The sequence below is a fragment of the Danio aesculapii genome, chromosome 9 (genome assembly GCF_903798145.1).
Source record: "Danio aesculapii chromosome 9, fDanAes4.1, whole genome shotgun sequence".
In the NCBI taxonomy this organism is placed as follows: Eukaryota; Metazoa; Chordata; class Actinopteri; order Cypriniformes; family Danionidae; genus Danio; species Danio aesculapii.
This window is the reverse complement of record NC_079443.1, coordinates 7782758-7806939: the sequence shown is the minus strand read 5'-3', so window position 1 is coordinate 7806939 and position 24182 is coordinate 7782758. Positions and strand designations below refer to the sequence as shown.

The 24182-nt window shown below is 35.7% G+C and overlaps 2 protein-coding genes across 5 annotated transcripts in view; both read left to right on the top strand.

The window, feature by feature from the left end:
* Positions 1-209: 209 nt before the first annotated feature.
* Positions 210-13419, top strand: tra2b (transformer 2 beta homolog). Its single transcript, XM_056464719.1, has 8 exons — positions 210-373; positions 3819-3964; positions 6642-6810; positions 6898-7086; positions 10786-10901; positions 11053-11151; positions 12840-12913; positions 13068-13419. The coding sequence occupies exons 1-8, from the start codon at positions 341-343 to the stop codon at positions 13076-13078; spliced, it is 837 nt and encodes a 278-aa protein (XP_056320694.1). The 5' UTR covers positions 210-340; the 3' UTR covers positions 13079-13419.
* Positions 13420-16236: 2817 nt separating this feature from the next.
* igf2bp2a (insulin-like growth factor 2 mRNA binding protein 2a) overlaps positions 16237-24182 on the top strand; it is a 98360-nt gene continuing 90414 nt past the window's right edge. For 2 of the 4 annotated variants that reach the window (XM_056464715.1, XM_056464714.1), the window contains exons 1-2: positions 16820-17054; positions 17633-17693. In XM_056464715.1, coding sequence (XP_056320690.1) covers positions 16835-17054; positions 17633-17693 — 281 coding nt within the window. In that variant the 5' untranslated portion in view covers positions 16820-16834. Of the gene's footprint in view, positions 16630-16819; positions 17055-17632; positions 17694-24182 lie in introns of those variants that run through there. The other 2 variants (XM_056464717.1, XM_056464716.1) reach the window with 2 other exon arrangements.

The following is a 24182-nucleotide window of genomic DNA, read 5'->3' as shown; positions in this document are numbered from 1 at the left end:
TGATCATTCAAATTCTGTGGAGAATGCACAAGGTCGCTGTATGTAATCATATCAAATGAATAAAAATGTATTTGTCAGTAAAAATCTTCAATTACTTACGTATAAATTATGTATTGTGCATAGTTTTGTCTGAGTTGTATTTTTAACGCCCTCTTGCGGTCGTTTTGCAGCGATACGCATTAGGAGTGGGAGCGCTAGTTTCTAAATAAAGATTCTACGGCGAGAAAGGCGTTCATTTACAGACGTCTGGTTTGTGTGTGCATTTGAGCACTGATTGTGTCCTGTCCTAATCATTTCTCTTGCATTGTAATTATTGCAGCGTAATACATACTAAACAACAATGAGTGACGCCGAGAAGGAATTCGTGGAGCGGGTATGTACTGTTTATTTGACTGTTTTCTTCTTTTGCACGCGTCCTTCCATGTTTCTTCTAGAAATGGCCTCCATATTGTATTTTAGCCAGCAGAAGTGAGTCAGTCAGGTTCATTCATTTTTAAAATCTGATTATTAATGCATAAATACAATAATAAAATCGATGTATTTGCTTTTTCTCTATAATATCTATATAAAAGTGTGTATCTGCATGCAGTGTTCATTTGATTTCGAAATTCAAGTCTTCAGTTAGCTAACTTCAGTGCTAGCATAAAGACAACGTGCTTTCACAGCTTTATCTGCTTTTCAGTTTTCATTTACTAGTCCGCCAATGTTTTACTGTTCTTACCAAGTGTTGTTTTCTCCTTGCATGTTTAATTAAACCAGTATAACTTGTATGATGTACGTTGATATTTGTTGCTAATACATGCTAAGGTCATCCTGAGCCTTAAAGCTGGTCGTATTGTTAGTTTTTATGTCAAGTAACATTTATTTAACAGCACATTCGATGTGTACATGCATATTAAGATCATGCTTTTACATAATTTAAGGCAAAACACTGCAGGCTAAAAATATTTTTGAGATTTTGGACTTTTTATTTAAGTGTTTGTTCAGTGTTCTGCAAAGAAAGCATCCAAAATAAACTTTTTATATTTTTGTCACACTTAATCAATTTGTGTCTTAAGATTTCAATTTAAACACAAATTTAAAGCCCTTTTCTCATTTTTTTTTCTTCCACTTCATTAGCACTTGCCCCAAACTTCAGTATTTTATTTATAATATCTACAGTGCATCCAGAAAGTATTCATAGCGCTTCACTTTTTCCACATTTTTTAAATGTTAGAGCCTTATTCCAAAATGTATTCAATTCATTTATTTCCTCATTTTTACACACAATACCCCATAATGACAATGTGAAAAAAGAGTTTTTGAAATTGTTGCAAATTTATTAAAAATAAAAAACCTGAAAAATCACATGTACATAAGTATTCACTGCCTTTGCTCAATACTTTGTTGATGCACCTTTGGCAGTAATTACACCCTTAAGTCTTTCTTAATATGATGCCACAGGCTTGGCACACCTGTCTTAAGGAATTTTTGCCCATTCCTCTTTGCAGTACCTCAAGCTCTATCAGGTTAGATGGGAATCGACGGTGTACAGCCATTTTCAGATCTCTCCAGAGATGTTCAATAGGATTTAGGTCTGGGTCATTGTCCTGCTGGAAGATGAACCGTCACCCCAGTCTGAGGTCAAAAGCACTCTGAAGCAGCTGTTCGTTCAGGATGTCTCTCTACATTGCTGCATTTATTTTTCCCTCTATCCTGACTAGTCTTCCAGTTCCTGCTGTTGAAAAACATCCCGACAGCTTGATGCTGCCACCACCATGCTGCACTGTAAGGATGGTATTAGCCTGGTGATTAGCCGTGCCTGGTTTACTCCAAACATAACGCCTGGCATTCACTCCAAAAACCTTAATTTTAGTCTCATCAGACCAGAGAATTTTGTTTCTTTTGGTCTGAGAATCCTTTAGATGACTTTTGGCAAATTCCAGACGAGGAGTAGCTTTTGTTTGGCCACTCTACCAAACAGGCCCGATTGGTGGATTGCTGTACAGATGGTTGTCCTTCTGTTAGGTTCTCCTCTCCACAAAAGACGGCTGGAGCTCAGACAGAGTGACCATCAGGTTGTTGATCACCTCCCTGATTAAGACCCTTCTCCCTCGATCACTCAGCTTAGATGGCCGGCCAGCTCTAGAAAGAGTCCTGGTGGTTCCAAACATCTTCCACTGACGGATGATGGAGTCCACTGTGCTCATTGGAACTTTCAGAGCAGCAGAAATTTTTCTGTAACCTTCCCCAGCCTTGTGCCTCGAGACAATCCTGTCTCGTAGGTCTACAGGCAATTCCTTTGTCTTCATGCTTGGTTTGTGCTTTGAAATGCACTGTCAACCCTGGGACCTTATATAGACAGGTGTATGCCTTTTCAAATCATGTGCAATCAACTGAATTTACCGCATGTGAACTCCAATTAAGCTGCCGAAACATCTCAAGAATGATCAGGGGAAACGGAATCTAACTGAACTCAATTTAGAGCTTCAGGGCAAAGGCTGTGAATACTGATGTACATGTGATTTTTTTTTTTTTTTTTTTTTTTTTTTTTTTTTTTTTTTTTTTTTTTTTTTTTTCAGTTTTTTTTTTATTTGAATAAATTTGCAACAATTAAAAAAAAAATCTTTTTTCACATTGTCATTACAGGGTATTGTGTGTAGACTTTTGAGGAAATAAATGGATTTAATCCATTTTGGAATAAGGCTGCAACATAAACAAATGTGGAAAAAGTGAAGCACTATGAATACTTTCCGGATGTACACATTATTTATACAAAAGGATTTTTTTCTATGTATTTTTTTTACATTTTCTCATTTTGAACCTGATTTCATCCAATGTTCAGATCTGAGGAATGCACACAAATTAGCTGATTTATTTCAATATTGCCTCGATTTAAGCATAACATTTTGTTAAATTTGTATTACAGATAAATGTTTACACTCAGTTTTTTTTTCTTCACTTTATTCACCGCTGTGTCTTGCCTTAAACTACTCTAAACGTGTGAATGAAATACAAATGTATTAGTTTGTAATTGCGAGCGATTGCTTGCGTGTGTGTGCATGCGTAAGGCTCAGGATGCATCTGAAAGTATTGTTTATCATGATGGAAGTTTAAAGCTTACTCTACATTTCTCTGTCGGTTCATCTATACTGTTTTTTTCCACACTAATAAAACATAGGATTCTTGGTTGTGATGTCCAGTGTTTACACATTCTTCATCCTTTTCTTTTTTGTTAAGGTTAAGGTTGGAAGAAGAGAAATCTGGATGAAGTCAAATGTCAAGTTGTTAATGCGAATAATTTGAAGCTGAATTTTCAGTGCATGCTAATATTGCGGAGCGAAAGAAGTTCCCATATAGCATTTTTGGGCAGTGAGAGAAATGGGGGAAGAGGATTGAAGTCAGAAATGAAATTGAGACTGAAGAAAGAAGAAAAGATGTGTTATGAAGTTAAGATCAGAAGTTATCTGGGATAAGATCGCAGCGCTAAGTAACTCTTAGTATGTTTGTCCCATGCGTGCATGCATCAATCTTCTGTTGTCCATTTTGTATTGCAATAGCCACTATTCTGCAGTAGCATGAGAGATTTACAGCTAGATATTTTTCACACATAATCTGATGATGCATTAATGTCAAACAACTACAGATTCTTATCTTGTAAAATTGTTTAAGCATTAGATCATGTACAGTACTTGCAGTGAAAAGGCCACCATCACTGCGTTTTATCATAGTCTTGATTGACTTATTTACATACATTTATATATTTATATACACACACAATTTTTGTCCCTGTGAGCCTGTTCTGTTGCCCTAACCTGACTGGGATGTGGTTGGTTTAGGAGTCTCGTTCGGCCTCTAGGAGCGCAAGTCCTAGAGGATCTGCTAAGTCTGGCAGTCGCTCAGCTGAACGCTCGCCTGCTCATTCCAAAGAGGGGTCCCATCATTCCCGCTCAAAATCCCGCTCACGCTCCCGGTCCAAGACAAGGTAAAGAATTCTGCTTTTTTTTTTTTTTATAAATTATACTTGCACTGTTCTCTGTTTACGGCTCAGATGTCTAGAAAAAGCAGCTGTTTGCGTTCTATGACTTTTACTTAAATGAGCCTTTGTCTTCAGATGTTATATTTCATTGGCAAAAAAAGCACATTAAATGTACTTTTTTTTTTTTTATTTAAATATCTGAACATTCGTTAAGGTTCATTTACCAGAGGGGTGTTGCACAAAAGTTGAATCAAGAAAGCCAGGATAACAGAAAAAGTTTAATTGGGTCCTCCTGGCTTAGTCTGTGGCACGTTTGCTGATCCAGGATGATGATGGGTGTAGATAGCCAGGATAAGTGCACATTCACGGCATTTGTTAACAGATTACGGGATAGATCACAGAATCGATGATGCAAGTATAGATAAAACCCCATGTGAACCAATCAGGTAACGAGTTGAGAAACGTCTCTCTCTCGCCCACCAATCTGGGAACTCTCATAACTTTCATTCAGAGAATTAACATAAACGCAAGGATGTGTATTAAGAAATTAATTTGTTCACTTTGTCTTAAATGTGACCAGTGGACATTCATGCTGCTAATAAATTTAGTAATTTAAAAAAAATTAATGTAAGATTTTGAAGTTTATATCAAACACTTACCCATTATTGCAGATCTGTTTTACCTGTTTAGTTTATTTTATCAAGTTTATTTAATCTTCATCTATATGATCATTTATATATTGCTTTCATTTATAATTCATCATCCTAATTGAGTCTATTTAATGTGTTGTATGATGTTTCATCATCAAAAAAGAAATATATTAATAACATAAAATTGTTGACTTCTAGATTGTGATTTTTTTTATTTAAATCTGAAATGGATATATATGAATATATATAAATGATTGCTAATAAAATTAACCATACTTTTATTCTAAAAGTTGGAAATGATATGTAATTAGTCAAGGGCATGGAGTGACCGTAAAACACATTCATTTCTAGTAGCACTGACATGGAAACTAACATATACTAAATAAACTAACACTAGGGTTAATCTTAGCCTGGTTGTTATCGTGCTCTGGAGCAGGCTAGGTGCAAAGAATAAATCTCCATAGTAACTTAATTTAGGTTAATTTAGCCTGCTTTAATGCAACTGAGTCAAGGCTTAATTCAGCCAGCATAGCGTGGAAATCACAGCTTAATCCCTTATCCTACTTTTGTGCAAAATTTCTCTAACAAGCAAAATTAATTACAAAACAGTTTATGCTTAAAAAGAATCAATATCTTAACTTTTCAGGTCCTATTAAATGTTCTGAGCACATTTGAAGATAATTGTTTTTATTTTAAACTTAATTTTGATCAATTTTACAGAAAACAAGCCTGACTACTTTGTTTTTATAAATTTTTTTTCAATTAATTATTTATTTTTGCTTCAAGTAAATGTTTTTTTGTGATTGAAACAAGATGAAAAATACTGAGGAAGAATATTCTTGTTTATTGTATTGTTAGCAGGTACAATCAAGGTCATTTTCATATTTTAATATTTGGGAGAGGAGTTATTGGTAGCTCTTTAAAGCAGTAGGTCTCAATCTTGCTGCTGGTGGTCCGGTGTCCTGCAGATTTTAGCTTCAACCACAATCAGACATGCCTGGGCTAGGTAATCAAGTTCTTACAAGGCTTTCTAGAAACAGCAAGCTAGATCTAAAATCTGCAGGACACCAGATCTCCAGGACTGTGTTTGAGAATCCTTGCTTTAAAGTAATGGTCAATTAGTTAATGTATTCACTAGCATGAACAAACAATTTCTTATGATATTTGTCCATCTTTGCTAATGTTCATGTTTATTATTGTTGTTGTTACCCCAATTTATTTTTGGTATTTCTTTAAAAGGTTATGCAAAAGTTGTATTTTCAGGTTTTAAAATATTTCAAAGACTCATTTTATGTATTCCCTTATTTATTCATTTAATTTACCTAAAAAGGTTACCTTAAATCTTGCAGATATCTGTATTTAAAATTCATTAGCATTTAAGTGTTAAAGTGTATTAATATTTATGTAACTAGCCACAGAGAATGAATAAATTTTCAGTAATTCAGTGTAATTGTAATTTACATGTAGTTAAATCAACATTTAAAGCTCTTGTAACTTAAATTGAAGTAACTGAATACCTAAAGTTTATTTAAACAAATGTATTAGTTTTTTCAATGCATTTAAAATCTGACCATCATTATTAAAATAATTCATAACAGCATTTATTATTTTTGCAGCATTACTGGATACATTTGCCAAAGTATTTTGAGATGGGGATGCAGTTGTTGCAATTGATTATATTCAAGTCCAAAATGAAATGCTATTTAAAACTGTTAAAATGGCCTCATGGCTCAGCTACAAGTGGAATTCACAGTACGTGAAGTCGACATAGTGGAAGCTGCACCTGCTGCTTTAGGGTTAAAAGTAGAAACCAAGTTTGGGCCAAATATAAAAAATGTCCCCCCACCCAGGAATACGATTTTAAGCACTCTGCAGTTGATCATTTGACGTGTGGTACTAGCAACTTGATATATAATGAAATTGAAACCGGAGGTTCTTGTCTGTCTAAGGAGTTTAAGACAGGACTTATCAGTTGGTAACTTAATAGTTTGCATGTCCGTTGCTCTTTTTCATTTTACTTCATTTTTACACAGGTCTCGTTCCCATCGGAGTTCTCGAAGACATTACAGTCGATCGCGTTCACGCTCTTATTCTCGCCGGAGACGTTCACGCAGCCGCTCATACAGCAGTGAATATCACCGCCGCCGCAGCAGTCACAGCCACTCTCCGATGTCCAACCGCAGACGACATATTGGTGATCGGGTAAAGATGGTTCATACCATTATTTTTGGATGCCAGTTTTTAGTACTGGCATGTTTAATCGGTTATATTTATTTTCTATTTCTTTAGGCAAATCCAGACCCAAACTGCTGCTTGGGAGTGTTCGGACTGAGCCTGTACACCACAGAGAGAGACCTGAGGGAGGTCTTCTCTAAATATGGCCCTCTGAGTGATGTGTGCATTGTGTATGACCAGCAGTCTCGGCGCTCCAGGGGTTTCGCTTTTGTCTACTTTGAGAACAGAGAAGATTCAAAAGAGGTGCATTTTCCGGTTGAAAAAATGACAAAACGATGACATGATTACATAATGACAATTTGGCTACAGAATCTGTTTGGTTAAAAGGATGGTTCTTCCAAAAATGAAATTTCTCAGTTAATTTAGGATGCTTCCTAGAGTCCCATTTGATGTGGTTTGTTTTGGCTGGTGTAAATGCAGCAATTGCGCTCTAGAGCCCACCAAAACCAGACCAAACCAGCGTACTGAAATCTGGAAGTCTTGGTACACTTTCAAACGAATACTGGAGTAATTTGTTTGCGCTGATACTATGATCTTAGCTCAAACCGTTCCAACTTCAAAAATTACTGCATTTTTGGACCAAACCAGCTTCTGTAGTCAGCTGTGCCATCTATTATGAGATGAGGGCAAGTATTTGTTAACAGTGCATTAGCAACAGCTAATTTGTAGCTTGTGGATAAATTTTTGAAGTGACTTCTGATACGCATATGCTGTGCATAAATACATATTTCGAGCTGCATCCATACTTGCTTCTTGAAATTTTATAGTTTGTTTGAAGTTATACAAACTATATTAGGCATGCACTGAATTTTTGGCTGGCGAAAATTGAAAGAAAAATGGCCAAAAATTAGGCTGTGCCATGCATGAGCTGGTTTCACTTTCCCCTTTAGATCTTGACACTGCTCACCGGAAGCAAAACTGTTGCACCATATAACCATTCATTTCATTGAACTATGCAAAAGCTGGACAGTTTTTTGCTGCGTCAAATAAAGCGCAAAAGCGGAGTGCATGCACTTCGGTCAGGGTTCAAAATAGTTTCGCATTTCTATCTCACTCTATCTGCTTAAGCATAAACGTTACATGCTTACCAGAAAAGCAAAGTCTGTTCAATTAACGTGCTGACATGACGCTTCAAGGATCATGAATGTGGATCTTTCTTTGGCTTGTGTTTTTTGAAATTGGAATAATTTGCGTCAGTGTTTCTCAACCATATTCCTGAAAAACCATTTCCCATGTCTCCTTAACCAAACACACCTGATTCGGATCATCAGCTCATTAGCAGAGACTGAAAGACCTCGCTGCATCCCCATTCGCATACTATCCATTATAAAAAGTATTTGACAATCGAATTATGTTATTATAATAACAATTATGTCCCAAACTGTAGCATGATGAAAAGAGTATGCCAAAGGTTCCCAGATGGTCTGGAATTTCCTGTAGAAATTAGAAGTGTTGAACCGTTCATACTCTTATCTGCTAATATTGCCCACAAAACATTGCGCATTGGATGCGAGTTCGATTACAACTACAAATTCGGGGAAACAAGTGTGAGCAAACTTCAAAAATTGCAGACACATGAGACGAACCGTCAAGTAGAGCGGCTTCGGTAAAATTGTTTGAATGACGTTGTTATAGTTCATCTGCAACAATAAAGTGAACTTCTAAAGGGACGTGTTTAGACCTAAACTTCAGAATGTTTAATAATCCAAAGACCTGAGGAGATTTATCTGCATGAAAGACTCGTGTGTGGCAGATTAACCTGCTGCCGCATCTCCGATAAGGTAGGATATTTAATATGAAATGAATGTGGATGATGTGTGAAGATGATTGGCAGAGAATGTAGCTAAGCAACATAATGGTCAGTTAATAAGGAAGTAATATGTCCTGAAGTTTGCATACTCTGTTACACACTCAAAAGTATGTACTTTCTTTTCACATAAAAAGTACATACTTTTAGAACATATTATAAATGTGCAAATTGGGATGCAGCACTCTAATGGGCATGACAAAGGAGACATCCAGAACATGCAGTATTGGTGGTCCTTTAGTAATGTGGTTGAGAAACACTGTTTACATGGACACCAATAATTCAATTTTAATGCAATTAAGACAATACTCTGATTAAGAGTCTACCATGTAAACAGCGATTATTATTAACTAAAGCGAAATCATATTAAGACATATGGAGTATGCTGATTCTGCATTGTTGAAGTGCAGTACAGACATGTAAACACCTTAATCAAACTATTACCGTCATGTAGGACTTTTCGTCGTGTTTTGTGACAGAATAGTCCACATACACACACACACGGCTGTTTGACACTCTTTGCACCTACAGAGTCAGTGCAGACCACAAACACCTGCATCATGAAATGCAGAGTTTTTTTTTTGCTTCCATTCAGCATGCGGTATGAACTTCCATTAAAACAACACTCTTCCAGCAGTACATAGTTGCATCCAATATCTTGTTTGTCACGGGGGGCGTGCATGAAATGTTCCCGTATGAAAGTGAAAGTGCCAAACTGCAGTTAAAGTCAACAAATTAAAAATGAAACGCTTAAAATTACATGAAACTCCGGAGGAAGTGCGGAATATCGTGGTGACGCAATGACATTAATCGAATTATGTGCTGTAACATGTAAAACAGGATCATGAAAGGAACATTCAAAAAGCAACTCGTGTAAACGCCTTAATAGATCCTAGCTATTGAGTTAAATTGAAAGGCTTACAAAATGATAATATTTAATAAAATAATTATTGTGAAAGCACTCTGGATTACTAGTAGAGCTGCACGAATCTGGCTAAAATAAATCGCAATTTTTTTATTTTTTTATTTTTTGCTTAAAGTTCACAATTCTGTAGATGTAACGTAAAGGTTAATATGAGTCAGCAATTATTGTTTTTTTTTTCTAACATATGGTAAAACAACAATAATGATATTACGTGTAGGTCTACTGGTTTCTATAAATAATTCTATTCTACTTTTAATAATTCTGATGTTGAATTATGTTTGAGATATAGGCCTATGCTTGCAATCTGTCATTAACAACATTATTAGACTGTGATATTTTATACCAGTGATATTTTATTTACTGGTATAATCAACATTATATAGGCTATAGTAGTTATGCTGACAATGTAAACATTTATTTTCATGCACAACTGTGTGTTCTCTATGAAAGAAAAAAACAGATCAAATGCTTGTCGCAATCATAACTCTAAAATGCGATATGATTATTTAAATGATGTGCTGAATGAAAAGACTGAAAAGACTCGTGCAGCCGCCTTTGCTTCTCTCCTAAACTTGAAAATATGATTGGCAGAATCGTAGAAATGCTGGATTAAGATCGTCTAGGGTATCGAATCGAGATCGCAATCTTTTTTTTCGATTTAATTGTGCAACACTAATTACTAGCTAAGGCAGTGGATTGGAAGAATATATGTTCATTTCTTCCACAGACTCATTGTTTTGATTCATTGATTTTGCCAACAACCATAGTTTCAGCTAAGCTACTACTTAAAGCTTCTTCTGAAGATTCACCTGCTTCTTCAATGGCAAGTAAATTACAAGTTTCATTTCACAGTGAGCTAAATGTGTAATAATAAAATGGCAGCTGTCATTTGGAAGGATTTACCTGAAGTGAAAGGCTGCTTTGTTTATAAACTATATTCTGCTCTTCTATCTTCCAAATCCTTCAGAAAGTGAATCAGAAGTTTTGTATGTGTATGTATTGATCATACTATGACATGCTGTGTATTTGACAGCTTTTTTTTGTCAGCTGTGAGGTTGCATTATGTATTTTATCGAAGTACAGTACAGAACATCCTGTTCCTGCAGCTATTTTATGGCTGACCATAAAGCCATACCTGGAGTTTAATGTTCTTTTGGATGCTATTGTGTGCTCAGTCAGTGTGGCTTATTCTGACTTGTTTTGGTTTTAGGCTAAAGAGCGAGCAAATGGTATGGAGCTTGATGGCCGGAGAATCAGAGTAGACTACTCCATTACCAAGAGGCCACACACACCTACTCCTGGAATATATATGGGCAGACCGACATAGTGAGTGTGATTGATTCCATCTCTTCCCAAATGACTCCTCTGATGAACACTCATTTATGTGGATGTAAACTAATGTCTGGTTTTGTATCGTAAGTGCTTCAGTGATCAATGTTAAGTTCAAGTAATATATATGTTTTTGTCTCTCTTTCAGTGGCGGTGGGCCGAGTGTAAGCCGTCGGCGGGATAGCTACGATCGAGGATATGAACGTGGATATGATCGCTATGAAGACAGAGACTACTACAACAACAGGTCATTTAGCTGACCCTTACTGTTGAGCAGTCTGTATGATGCATTTGTATTGATGTTCCATCATACTGAAGGGCTCAACACTGAGGATAGTCACGTCTACAAAACTTTAAATAATTGTATTAAACAGTAAAAATGTGAGTTTATTACCATTTGTTTAGCAAATTAATGAATGCTGTCATTCAAACACTACAATTAGCTGCATAAATGTATTAAACCGATATAAGTCTGATTTTCAGATCCTGTGCTATAAGCCATTTTATCTAGGTTACGTCAACAAAAACATCATATACATAGAATTTTTTTTACAGAAACGTAAGCTACATCTTATTTTGCTCACAAACCATTTTATATGTAGGCTACAGGAGGGCTTGTCCTTTACTCATGTTCCAGTAAAACATCACAGGAATGCTCTGTGATTATTGCCCTTTTCATCCAGTCAGAAAACATGAATGAAGTGAACAGGTGTAAACGGACCCTTCTCTTTCACATTTAAAAATGCGATTCCTTTCAGTGTTTCCACCTTGTGGACAAACTAAGCAATGCAAGAAGAATTATTGTACGAATACAATGTTGGAGAAGTAGGAAAATCAGGCTGTTTTATGTACAGTATGTGTGTGTTGTTCCTATGACACCATTTTCTTTGTGCACTGCATATGGTAGACTAAAGTAGGCTTATACATTGGGTTCAAGTAGGGCTGGGCAATTTATCAAAAAGTAAACTAAATCTATTTTCAGAACCTATAATTGATCTAATTTTTCCAGGTCCTTTTTTTTCAGTTACTCTCTCTACCGTGTGTAAAGTCACATGACCACGCTCTGCTACTTTATACTTCTGCGTCAAACACAAGGGTATGGTCTAGCGCAGCCTTCATGTGGTTTCATACCTGTGCACCTCTCAAAAAATGTAACTACAGCTCGCAAGTTTGGACTACATTAATGAAGATTGGAAGCTGCACCAGACACGGCATATTTCCATTACAATAAAATTATTATTTACATTAAAATATTTGTTTACAGCAGATACAATAAATGTACTGTTTGTAATATTATTTACAGGATAAACAAGTTATTTTATTTAGAAGAGATGCTGCTTATTTTCTTTTAATATTAAAAATTTAACATTGAAAATGATTCATTTTGTTTCCAAACGTGCAAGTTATTTCACTTTTTTTATAAGAAAAACGTGACTTTGTTATAGGCAGTGCGTGTTTTAATTTCAGTTGTTCAACGTTGATGTTAAATAAATAATCCTAGATAGCAGATAGTGTGCGTTTCCTTCAATTATTTTTAAATCAAGTAATGCACCCTTCATTCAAAAATCTCTTGCTTGTAATATGTGAACACATTTACTGTACAAATCTATAAAATAAATAATCGTCCATTAATCGTAATCGAGTTAAAATGTTCAATTAATCGAGATTTAGATTTTAGGCCAAATCGCCCAGCCCTAGGTTTAAGGCATGTCTGATGACACTGATCAGATGTAAGTGACTGTGGTGTCATCCGACCCTACAACATCAGTCCATCCTTATTGTTGAGCCCTGGTCCTGCAGACAGACTTGCATGAGTTCATATTACATCCAGCAAGATATTGCATATCATCTGTGCTTTTTTAACTATTCAGCATGCTACTGCTTTGAATGTGACCTGCATTACCATTAAAACTCCTCTCCCCTCTCTGTTTACAGGAGAAGATCCCCGTCTCCTTACTACAGCCGAGGACCGTACAGGTCAAGATCACGCTCTCGCTCCTACTCTCCTCGTAAGTATTGTACAAAGGGCATCGCGATAATCTTGAAAGCCAGTCCCTTGTGTTTTCTGCTTTGCAGTTCTGGGACGTTTAAGGTTAACATTGTGTAAATTCTCGAGTGATTTGTGACCAAATCAAATGAAAGCCTTCATATTTGTTTTTCCAGGTCATTACTGAAGTGAAGTTCAGCTCCTCTCTTGAAGATGACTACAATATTGTTGACGACGTAGATGTTTATTTCTGGTGGCATGAGTCTCGATGTACTTTTCCTTCGATTTTCTTGCCTAAAGGTTTCATGTGTCTTTGACTGATCTGGATGTTTCATTAGTGGGATGAATATTTTTGCACTGTTGTTGAGTTTTTGTTTTGTTTAATTTTTTAATTTTTTTCGTTCCCGTTCTGATGCTAAACTTGCGTTTGTTTTATAATATGATAAAGTGTCCGGCTCACATCCCCGTATGCTTTCATGCATTTTAAGCTTAGCAGTGGTCTTGCAATAAACTGCTTTATACCTCCCACCTGGTGCAAGATTCTTCTCGAACCACTCAAAACATGAAATATGGATGATTCAGACCTAAAGGATTGAACCTAAAACCTTGAGAATGGCCACAAGCTGTTGTCTTAAAGTGAGGAGAGACTTCACTGCAGAGTTGCAGACGACGTTTATATAATGCATACAAACATCCTCTCGAGGCATTTGCCTTGAACTGCAGTGAAATTAATAGGTTTATCGAATAGGAATGGAAGAACAACGGTGCCTAAAAGAGTTCTGTTCCAATTTAAGTCCCATTACCTCAGAGGATATATCGTTAATAATAGGATCATCTGAAATACTTCTCCAGTATGTGTAAAAAATGTAGTTTCGAGTACTTTGGGATTTGGTATTAATTTGGACACAATGTGGGTGTCTGCATTAGCTGATCAATCTGGAATTGCTTTTTACTGTAAGGTTGCTGGAGGGATTGAAATTGTTCTTCAATCTCCATCCACACACTGTAACCGGTCTCAGTTTGGTTAAAGATTTAGCTGTAAGTAAAGTTTTGCTACTTGGCTCTGCTGCATTTAGACATCCATATAGTTTTGCAGAGTCTGATCTGAAAATATAAGTAATGTATGAGATTCAAGATAACTCAATACAGAGCGGTCCTAGACTTTTGAATGGGCATTTTAAATACAGAAATCAGCAGAATTATACGGAGCAAGCTTAAGGTTACTTTTAAATTACAGGTGAAATGAGTTAATAAAATCACAATTATGGATTCTATACAGTGCACAGCATAAATTAGTACACCCTCTTTGAAAATTTAGATTTTTATCCATTTATCAGTGAATATGAGAAACGTTTGCTGTATTTTTACAAACATTTTAATAAAAAATGTATTATTTAACATGAGTGTGATCACTTAACATCTTTAGATTAAGGAAATTGATAATAATGAATAATAATAATATTTCCTTACATTTATACAGCGCTTTTCTGGACACTCAAAGTGCTTTACATTTTTGGGGGGAATCTCCTCATCCACCTGGTTGCGCCAGACCACACACACCAGCTGATTGGTGGAGAGGAGACTAAGTAAACCAATTCCAGTGAGCAAATTTGGCCAGGATGCTGGGGTTAAACCCCTTCTCTTGTTCAAAGGACATCCTGAGATTTTTTTAATGACCACAGAGTCGGGACCTCTGTTTAACGTCTCATCCGAAAGACGACGCTCAATGAGCAGGGTAGAGTCCCCTTTACTATACTGGGGCGTTACATCCTACACAGACTGCAGGTTGAGCGCCCCCTGCTGGTATCACTAACACCACTTCTGGCAGCAACCTAGCTTTCCCATGTGGTCTCCCATCCAGAGCTAGGTGCCGGCTAATATGCATTTAAAAGGTGTCATGATTGCATATTTTGTATGATTGTATATTAGAATATATATTATATATTGTATATAAACCTGCTTGGTTTTTATTGTTAATTACATTATAATTTTATGATTTCTCCTTACAGAGGGCAGGTTAGATTATAGAACTTGTTTCTGATAACTAGTAGTAATGTAATCTAGATGAAATATCGAAGTAATCGGATTACTTTTGACCCAACATCATTATCACAGAGTTAATTATTTTGTCATATTGATGCAAACAAACACACAAAAACGAATATACGTTATCAGTGACAGTCTATTAAGCATTAAATTATATTCGGGTCTGTGAACTGATTATAAAATTAAAATGAAAACCAGAAAGATAAAAATAATTTGCTTACCTGAATGTCATGTGACCAGTACTGATCTGTGAGCATGAAAATGATCAATTAAAAACTTATTAATCTAAAATTGTTAAATTGAAATTGTAATGTACATTTTTAGGGATAAGTTAAACATTATAGGTCAAAGAGGTTTAGCCGGACAACAACTTGGCAATGCCTGTATTACAATGGCGATAAACACACTGAAAAAATTATTAAAAGATAATTCCTTGGATTTACAATTTTTTATATTAAGTTGAATTTGTTTGAATTCAATGCATATAAATTGTTAGGAACATTTTTGCAGAAATCAGGCATAAGCATGTAAATGATCCTTCAGGACCAAAGTCTTCCAGGTTTAAAATGGTTCAGAATTCATAATAGTTAAATGTCGCATAAATCATAGCAAGCAATCATAAAAATTCTACAAAATAAAGCAACTGACTACTCAATTATCCCTGCTTTTTTAAAGTGTGGTGTTATGTAATCACACACAGGTAAAGCATGGTAAAAGCTCAAATATCAAATGTGTTTACATATCCCATATCAATGAATCAGTGCATTGCAATCATACATAACGCGCATGCTTTTCCTAAATCACAATTCCATAAGGTTTCTCCACATTCCTCCTTCTCCATAGACGTGGGCGTTTCCAGAGAAAGTCCCATTTTCCAGCTGCTATCCTCTTTGGAGTCTCCGCTTACAGTTTTACAGTCGCAATTAGTAATGGCAGATGAAATAAATAACGAATATAAAACAAACAATATTCTCTCTAGAGAAAACGCCCATCAATCCACGACCCCCTGAAGATGCTGTTTGAGCTGTCAGTCACTGAAATGACTGAAGTGTTCGCGCATCTGTTTATTAACACGCCATTAAAATGAGTTGAACATGATCTTTCTGAGGGATTTAAATGAACTAAAGCCTCTCGCGCTGCTCACTTTATAGTCTCATCATTATGCCTCATGCGTGATTTATGCTGGCAAATTGAACGCTGTACGGCAATCCTAGGCCATAAACACCTCAAAAGTAATTTTGTGATATTTAAGAGCGATTTTTGTTTAGAGGCGGCGCTTGCTGGCAACAGTAACGTCGCAACGGCACTTTTTTTTCAATCCCAGTAAAAGAGTTTGAGCAGGAGCAGAGTTGTGTATATGTAGCAGGGGGGTCCAGCTGCATCTGGGGGGTGACTGCTGATTTTCAGCACATTTATTTTATTTTTTTCTATTTTAATTTCTCCTTTTCCTTCGGGAAATCCACCGCACGCGCGCACACGCCGATTTATTTTGGACGTACACATTTCTCGTGTAGACCATGAACAAACTCTATGTGGGCAATCTGAGTCCTTCGGTGACCGTGGAGGACCTGAAGCAGCTCTTCGGCGAGAGGAAGCTGCCCGTGACCGACCAGGTCCTGCTCAAATCCGGCTATGCCTTCGTGGACTTCCCCGACCAGAACTGGGCGATTAAAGCCATCGAGACGCTCTCCGGTAAGTGCGTTTTTTCCCTTTTTTTTCACGGGTCGCTCTTATATACATACGCGTACATGACAGCGTAAAATACTTTCTTGGAAAGGATAAGAAAAGAAAAAGTAAGGCTCGCGCATCTGCTCCAGTTCTTGTTGTTCGCGCGCGCGAATGAACGCCCGCGAGCTCAATCACACGCGCGCTCGCCTCCGCTTCACAAGTTGTATTTATGCTCGAATTCTTCAAAAGCACGCTCGTTTCGCCAAGCCGGGCTGATGAACGCCTGCGATTTTTCCAGCCGTCGGCCCAAAGGAATGTGTCGGATGGCTCTGATGCTCGGGTGGCAGGCGTAATTATTTTTCACTTATTTTTTGTCTTGATTTTATTGAAAAGAAGCGAGCGCACTGAGCGAGGAGCCGCCGTCACATGCGTGTTCCCGTGGTGTCCAGGTATGTTTTTACGAGGTGTCTTGAAGGTGGGTGATGGGGGTCTGGAGGAAAGTGCTAATAAACAGGTAGCTGGGGGGACGGAGGTGAGATGCCAATTTTTGTGCTGCGCCAGGCCACTCACACACAACAGATGCACAACACCTCTCTATTCTCCTCACAGGCTGTGCGTGCGACTGAAAAAGTACACATGCAGAGCTACTCGAAGACATTTAGGCAGAAGAGTCTTATCCTTTGACCTCCCGTTCTTCAAACTCTCCTCATCGCTCGTATGTGCGGTTACAGTGGGAGTGGAAAGCATGGCTGCCCATTCTTCATATAGTATCGGCTCATCAAGCATTTCGCGTAATAACATCGTCAGGCATAATAATAATAAGAAATGTGCTCAAGAAAATACACCTTACACGTTGACACGGTTAAACTCTCACCGTCGCCGACGTGTATTTATAAGCACGTGCGATTGTGCCGCACGTATTTACGTTGCACGCACGGTTGTTTGTTTTACAAATAATATGATAAAAAGCTGACATACAGCTGCTGTGATTGTTATTCTGATCATTTGTTTTGTTTCCTGCTCGCAGGAAAAGTTGAATTACATGGGAAAGTGATCGAGGTCGACTACTCTGTTCCTAAAAAGCTGAGGTAATCTTTGTTTTTGCTTTATGTATATGCATTGCACTGTTCTAATGAATTTGGAAGTTAGTGCTGCAGTTAGCCTTTTTGAGGCTGTGATGTGCATGTTGTGAAATTTATTTATAATATGCATTCAAGCTTATATCCTTTATTTTTTTTGCTAGTTAATTGCTTGTCCATTTTATTTTCACTTTCGTATGTGAATTAACTCTTTTTGTTAATGCGCTGGTGATCTGTCTTTCCTCCCCCATTTTCAAACATGTTCACACCTTTAATTCTTCATTGTAAATATATCATCTGAATTTTTTTTGCGTGGAAAAAAATAAAAAACAACATTGATATTGGGTGTTTCCTTGCAAAACATGGCACACATTTTGTCTTACAAATGAATAAAACAAATTACGTGAATAAAACAAATTAAATATGCTTTTAAATACATCCAAAGGGTGAAATAACTCATTTTCTTCATTCTGACGCTTGAATCGCAGTATTATTATGCATGACCTCATGGCGCGTGTTTAGGCCTTTGCCCACGTCATTTCCCCTATAGGCCCAGCATGTGTGTTCCACGCGAGGGCGCATAGAAATGGCTGGAGTACAGCTCACAACCTTAAGAGTTAAGGGTTTATGTGAAATTACATGTGCAGAATTATAGTTTACGTCAAATACGCGCATGTTACGGCGTCTCCTCGCGAGGCAGGTCGTCACACACAACGCCTGAATCGAAAAATAACCATTACTGAAAAGGTGTGAATGCGTTCATCCCCAAGCATGTTAACACAGGGTCTGTGTCGCCTCAGAGGGTCGCATGTAACTCGCATAGCAGGTTGCATAAAGAGCGCAGTCAAGATGGCCAATCTTTGATTTGGAAAGAGTCGGCCATGCTGCTGCTAGAGTCAACCTAACATGACTGAAAGCAGCATGCACGAGCACAACGTGTGTGTGTTTTTGCGTATGTGTGTGTGTGTGTGTGTGCCTCATTCTGGAAGGGTGTCTAGAGCTGCTTCTAGACTCATATCTGTAATCTAAGGCGAACTGAAGAGCCTCAAATTACACTAGTATAATTTGTGGAAGTGTTTATGTTGGAATGTTGTGTGTTGTTAAATGGTTGCTTAGTCTCTCATGTACAACCCGTTGGTGATTTCGGTTGTTATTAAGTTAAGTGTTGATTTTACTGTGCATTTGTGTTCGTGATGCTTGTTTACGGTACGTGCGTGACAGTTCAATTGTTACTACTGTAGCTACTGTGTAATTGAGAGGTGTTAACGATATTTCACTGAATCCTTTCTGGGTTTTGTGTGTAATGCAGCTCAAAGGTGTGTTGTTCTTATTTATATGCTTAAGTTTTGTATTCATGCTGTGGTTGATCGTTTTCAAGATGACCTGTTTGTTAAAACAGAATTAATTACAGCTGAATTGGTTATTTATGCTGTTTATCACAGAATTAAAGAAAGAAGTATTTATTTGGCTTAAATCATAATTTAAGATTTTTAAATAAGTAACAGTTTTGTTTACAAAATTGTTTGCTTTATTTTAATTAAAATAATTTAACAAAAGCTTGCACATCAATCTCAACTGGGTGCTCAGACAAACAAAAAGTGTGCAAATACATGTATGAAAAATGAGCAACAGCAAAAGCTCTAAAAAGTATCACATTTATTAACTATAAAAAGCCTTTTTTAAGTGAATAAATTTGATACTTTGAGCTTTTTCATATATATTAACTTTTATTTTATTCAAAATTTACCTAATTGTTTTATTGTGTTAAAGTTGTTTAACACTGCAAAGCCTTTTAATCTGAAATACTTTACTAAAATATATACATGCTAAACGAAAATATTTGTATTGAACTGGCTGCCTTTAGAAGACATTAATTTAAAAATACTGAACTAAACAGATTAAATCAGCCCACTCAAATGAATGATTTAGTTTTAATGTATATTGCATTTGTTGAACAGATGCTACAATTTAATTTAAATGCTTTTTTTATTTAGGTTGTTGTAATGTAATTTATAAATAAGTAATATCACATGTGATAATACTGCATGTACAGTAATGTTAAAATAATAAAACTGGCCACATGTAGTATTTAACAAAATACATTTTACCTTTGAAGCATTTAGTTTTTCTCATAGATCTGTAAGTTATGAACTGTTGTTTGAATAAATACGCCAGTGATCTGTCTATACTTTCAGTGGCCCATTGCTTTTTATGTTTTCTCAAATTAAGCTGTAAAACCGGTCAGACCAGGATTTCGTGGAAACTGCTTTTAAACTTTTAAACCCTTTTGCCTTTTAACTGAACATTCAGTTAACCATCTTAAAATTATTCCAAAATATTACACATGATTTTAAGAAATTAATCTATGGTATTATATGTATTACCATACAGTTACTGTTTGTGTGTACATTAACTTAATTTGTGAGAATGAAAATAAAGAAACATTTTAGTGAACTGGATATAGATCTCTATTTAGGGCAAAATGCACTTTTATTTCTGTGCAGTTTGTGAAATATCTGTTGCAGTGGTTTTATGCATTTTCTTGAATACCAGCTGTGCTTCCCATTGATGTATGTTGCTTCTGGATTCCTACATTTGTGGCTTACAATAAGCAGTGCTTTTCTAAGCAGCCAGTGCTCCTTTCAGGATTCTCTCTGTTTGTAATGTTTTATTTTGGAGGCTTGTGTATTTGCAGTAAGGGAGTGGAAGTTTGAGACGATGTACAGCAGAGCTACTTGTATGCTACAGATGGAATTTTATGCTGTAAACAGTTCTAAAATATTCTTATTTGAATCAGTTTTAAATGAGACAATTTTATAGAGCATTTTAAAATGTTTAATGCACTTCTCAGTGTTTTGTAAAAAGATGCGAAATGTTGTCCAAATTCATCCTAATGTGCTTACAGATTAGCTATGATTTAAATGCTTGTTTTTATTACTGTGCAGTTAGTTTTGGAGTGCGTGCTAGAAAAGAGTAATTACGAATAAATCTTTAATTTATATCCTTGTCATGTTACTTTTTTGTTGAATTTGTCTGCAACAGTCTGGTTTCTCAACCACCCAGGAAGATTTAGAAATATTTCCTTTTTTATTTGTCATATCCTGTTGATAAACATATGTATGGTGATATTTTAATTATCCAGTTTGTTAGGAACAAGTCTTTTTGTTACTGGTCTTTTAAAACGACCGGTGAAGTTTTAAAGCTTGCAGTACAAATATTCATATTTACATTCTAGTGTATTGAACAAATATGAATTGTTGGCATTAAAGTTGCTTAAATTCTGGAAATCAATTAAATTTATTACATGTATAAATTGTGTGAAGTTGTTACTATGAGTTTTAATTAATTGTACATTCAGATTATTGCTTCTGAATTAATAGATAAGGCAGTTTAAAATTAGATACTCCAATGCTTGAATTATCAGTTAATTTCTCTTTAACAATTTAATTCTGTGAAAGGATACAATGTAGATTTGATAGCTAGAATATCTGGGTGGATAAAATTGAGCCACCTGGTTCAAATGGTTTTCTCTTTCGGCTCATGAGTTGAATAGATTGAGATGAAGGACAGAAGCTGGAAAAGTGGGTTATAAAGTTGAACTCTCAATAGAAAACTAGTCACAAATCCCAGGAGCATTACTTTATTAGTTTGGTATAGTAAAAACCTTGCCTCCCTTCAATCACAGCTTTATTTCCTTTCACTATGGCAAGCAAATTAACTCTAATATATTTGTGAGAATCATAAAAGATCATTTAAAAAAGACTTCAGATGCTTGTCAAATTTCCACTATTCATTTTCTGGAAATAGTATGCAACGAATGCAATGCAAAAAATATCAGTTTTGTTATTATTTTAGCTGCTTTTATGATTACTGCATTAATCCTGACATTATTTGTTTTCATAAACGCATCAATGATATTCAAACTCTGAATGAATAAAATTCATTGCGTTCTCTCCTGTTCTCCATTCATGCATTTAAAATGCGCCTGTAAGTCCGTGCTCAGACTGAATATCAAGTGATTTGTGCACTTTAAACTCTGTATTTGTCCATCCTGAGTTTCAGAACTACAGCAGGCACATCAGATTACCCATATTGGCTTGTCAATACATTGTTTTACCTCATAAAGGGATTAAAGATTATCTTTGAATGCTAAAAAGAAATCACAGAACCTTCATGCACATTAAAGAGATTTCTCTGTTGGATGTAAATACACTATCAGTCTAGTGCAGTGTTATAAATAAATCAAATCTTCTACATTGATGCATTTTCATGCGGTGTTACTGTACTTCTTTTTCCTCAGTGTCCTCTGTAACCTCGCCTGTCTTGAGATTAAAATACTGTAACGCATAATTCCTCATTTGTTAATCCCTTTATCGCTATAAAGGGGCAGAAGGAAGAAAGGGATTATATCATAAAGAATGTGAGAATGATTGTCGTCGAAGCTTTTATGCTGTAATCTCCTCTGGAGCAGCTTTGGCTGCTCTCTTCACTGCCTCTTATCAAGTGTTTGTTTGTGGACTAGCAGGCTAATGATAATGTCTCTCATTTGTTAAAGAAAAGGTCTGTTTTGGTTTGGGGTAGTTGTTGAACCTGTAAACAGGTGTAATGTGTTTTAATCATGTTGTGTTTTGTGCAGTGCAGAGTGAATTTTTGCCCTGAAAGTTAGTTATCTGTATATCATTTGTTAGCTGGATTGTTTGTTGTCGTTTGTATGCTAGCTGACCGTTGTCTGTAACTGTCCATATGGTGAGAGGAAGTGCATGAAAGGTGTTGGGCTGTAATCTTTGTTGCTGTTCGTACAGTAAATCTTTAGATGTAATCTGTGTCTGTCTGTCTCGATCTCGCTGCATTTAGGAAAAAGGCTGCAGGCTGTTGGGGTTGAGAGTAAAAAGATTTAACATGAATTGACACTTTTTCCAAAAGAAATTTCCATCATTTGGTTTGTTTGAATTAAGGTTTCAATTTGAAATGAAATACAAATTTACTGTATGTGTTAATCTGCATCAGTCCCGACATCATATGTTTTCATGAATCGATCAGTGATGTTTAAAATCTGAATGAGGTTTAAATCTGTTTTATAACATTCATAGTGTTAATGGTCAGCAGTCCTAAAATGCATATGTGTGTGAACCATTTCTTTTCTGTTTTAATTAAAATGACAGGCTCATCTCCTGTGACGTTTAGGCTGGATTTCTTCAATTGTTTAGTTTGCATGAATTTGACTGTATCTTACAGTTTACTACAAACTCATGCCTCAATCCAGGTAATGATCAAACAGAACGCTGCATGTTGCATCCAAATCTTTAAATCACAATATTTAGCTGCAATTTAGTAACTACATTATGCAATATGGGTTTCAAAGTGAAGCTCTGCATTTAATGTGAGCTGCATGCCTGTAAACGAAAACAAGCTTCCCTGAAACTAGCAGTGCATATTTTTATTTGCCAGCAACTCCTTTAATTTCATTGAAAATGAAGAACTGAAGTAGATATTAGCACAGTAAAGAGACATTTTTACAGTACAATTGTGGTTTTAGGATATTTATTTTTGGTGTTAAGATTTATTTGTAGAATAGAATCTTAATTCATAATCACATTAAAATGTTCAAAATGGTCAGAATGTGGGCTGTGAAAATAGTTTTATGTTGAAAACATTTTCACTCAGAGAATGCTTGTAAGTTTTATTGATTTCATTCATTTGGAAAGTAACAGATTGGATTGACGTTCTGTAAAAAAACTGAAATAGTATTTTCTAGTCAAATGAACTCTAGCGGTCTTTTTTATTTACAAATTTCAAAAAAGTCCTAAACGCCCTAAAAAAGTAATGCCATATAAAATTATTAATTGTCAATATTGCTCAGCTGTTTAAAATTGTTCTGTGCAGAAACACAAAAACAACACACAGAAAATAATCTTATTATCTCTATAATCAATACTTCTTTATAGCAATTCAGATGCTCTGATATAGTTTTTATATATTACAATATAGCAAGATATTTAAAAAGTCAATTCAAGTTTATTTGTATAGTAATAATTATTGTTTCAAAGTAGCTTTACAAAAGGTGCACATTATTGCATTACAATCAGATTAAGTTAAATTTACAATCAAATAGAAGTTATTAAATACATAGTTAACCTGCAAAAAATGTGGTTCACCCTAAAATAAGATTGTATTAGTCCATTTTAATTAATATATAAACAAACAATCAAGTATACATTTGTTACAGCATTTGTTCATCTTTGTTAATGTTAGTTAATGATAATAATGTTGTAGTGCAGTGCATAACCTAATACCTTTAATAATGAATTCGAAATTATGATTGAATTATGATTAATAAATGCTGTACAAGTATTGTTATTGTTATCGTTATAAGTTAAAATAAATACATTAACTAACATCAGCTAATGCAACTTTATTGTAAAGTGACCCAAAAGATCTAAGTTATCAAACATATTTATTAACCTTTCCATAATCTATTTCACTCAAAAGAATGTTACA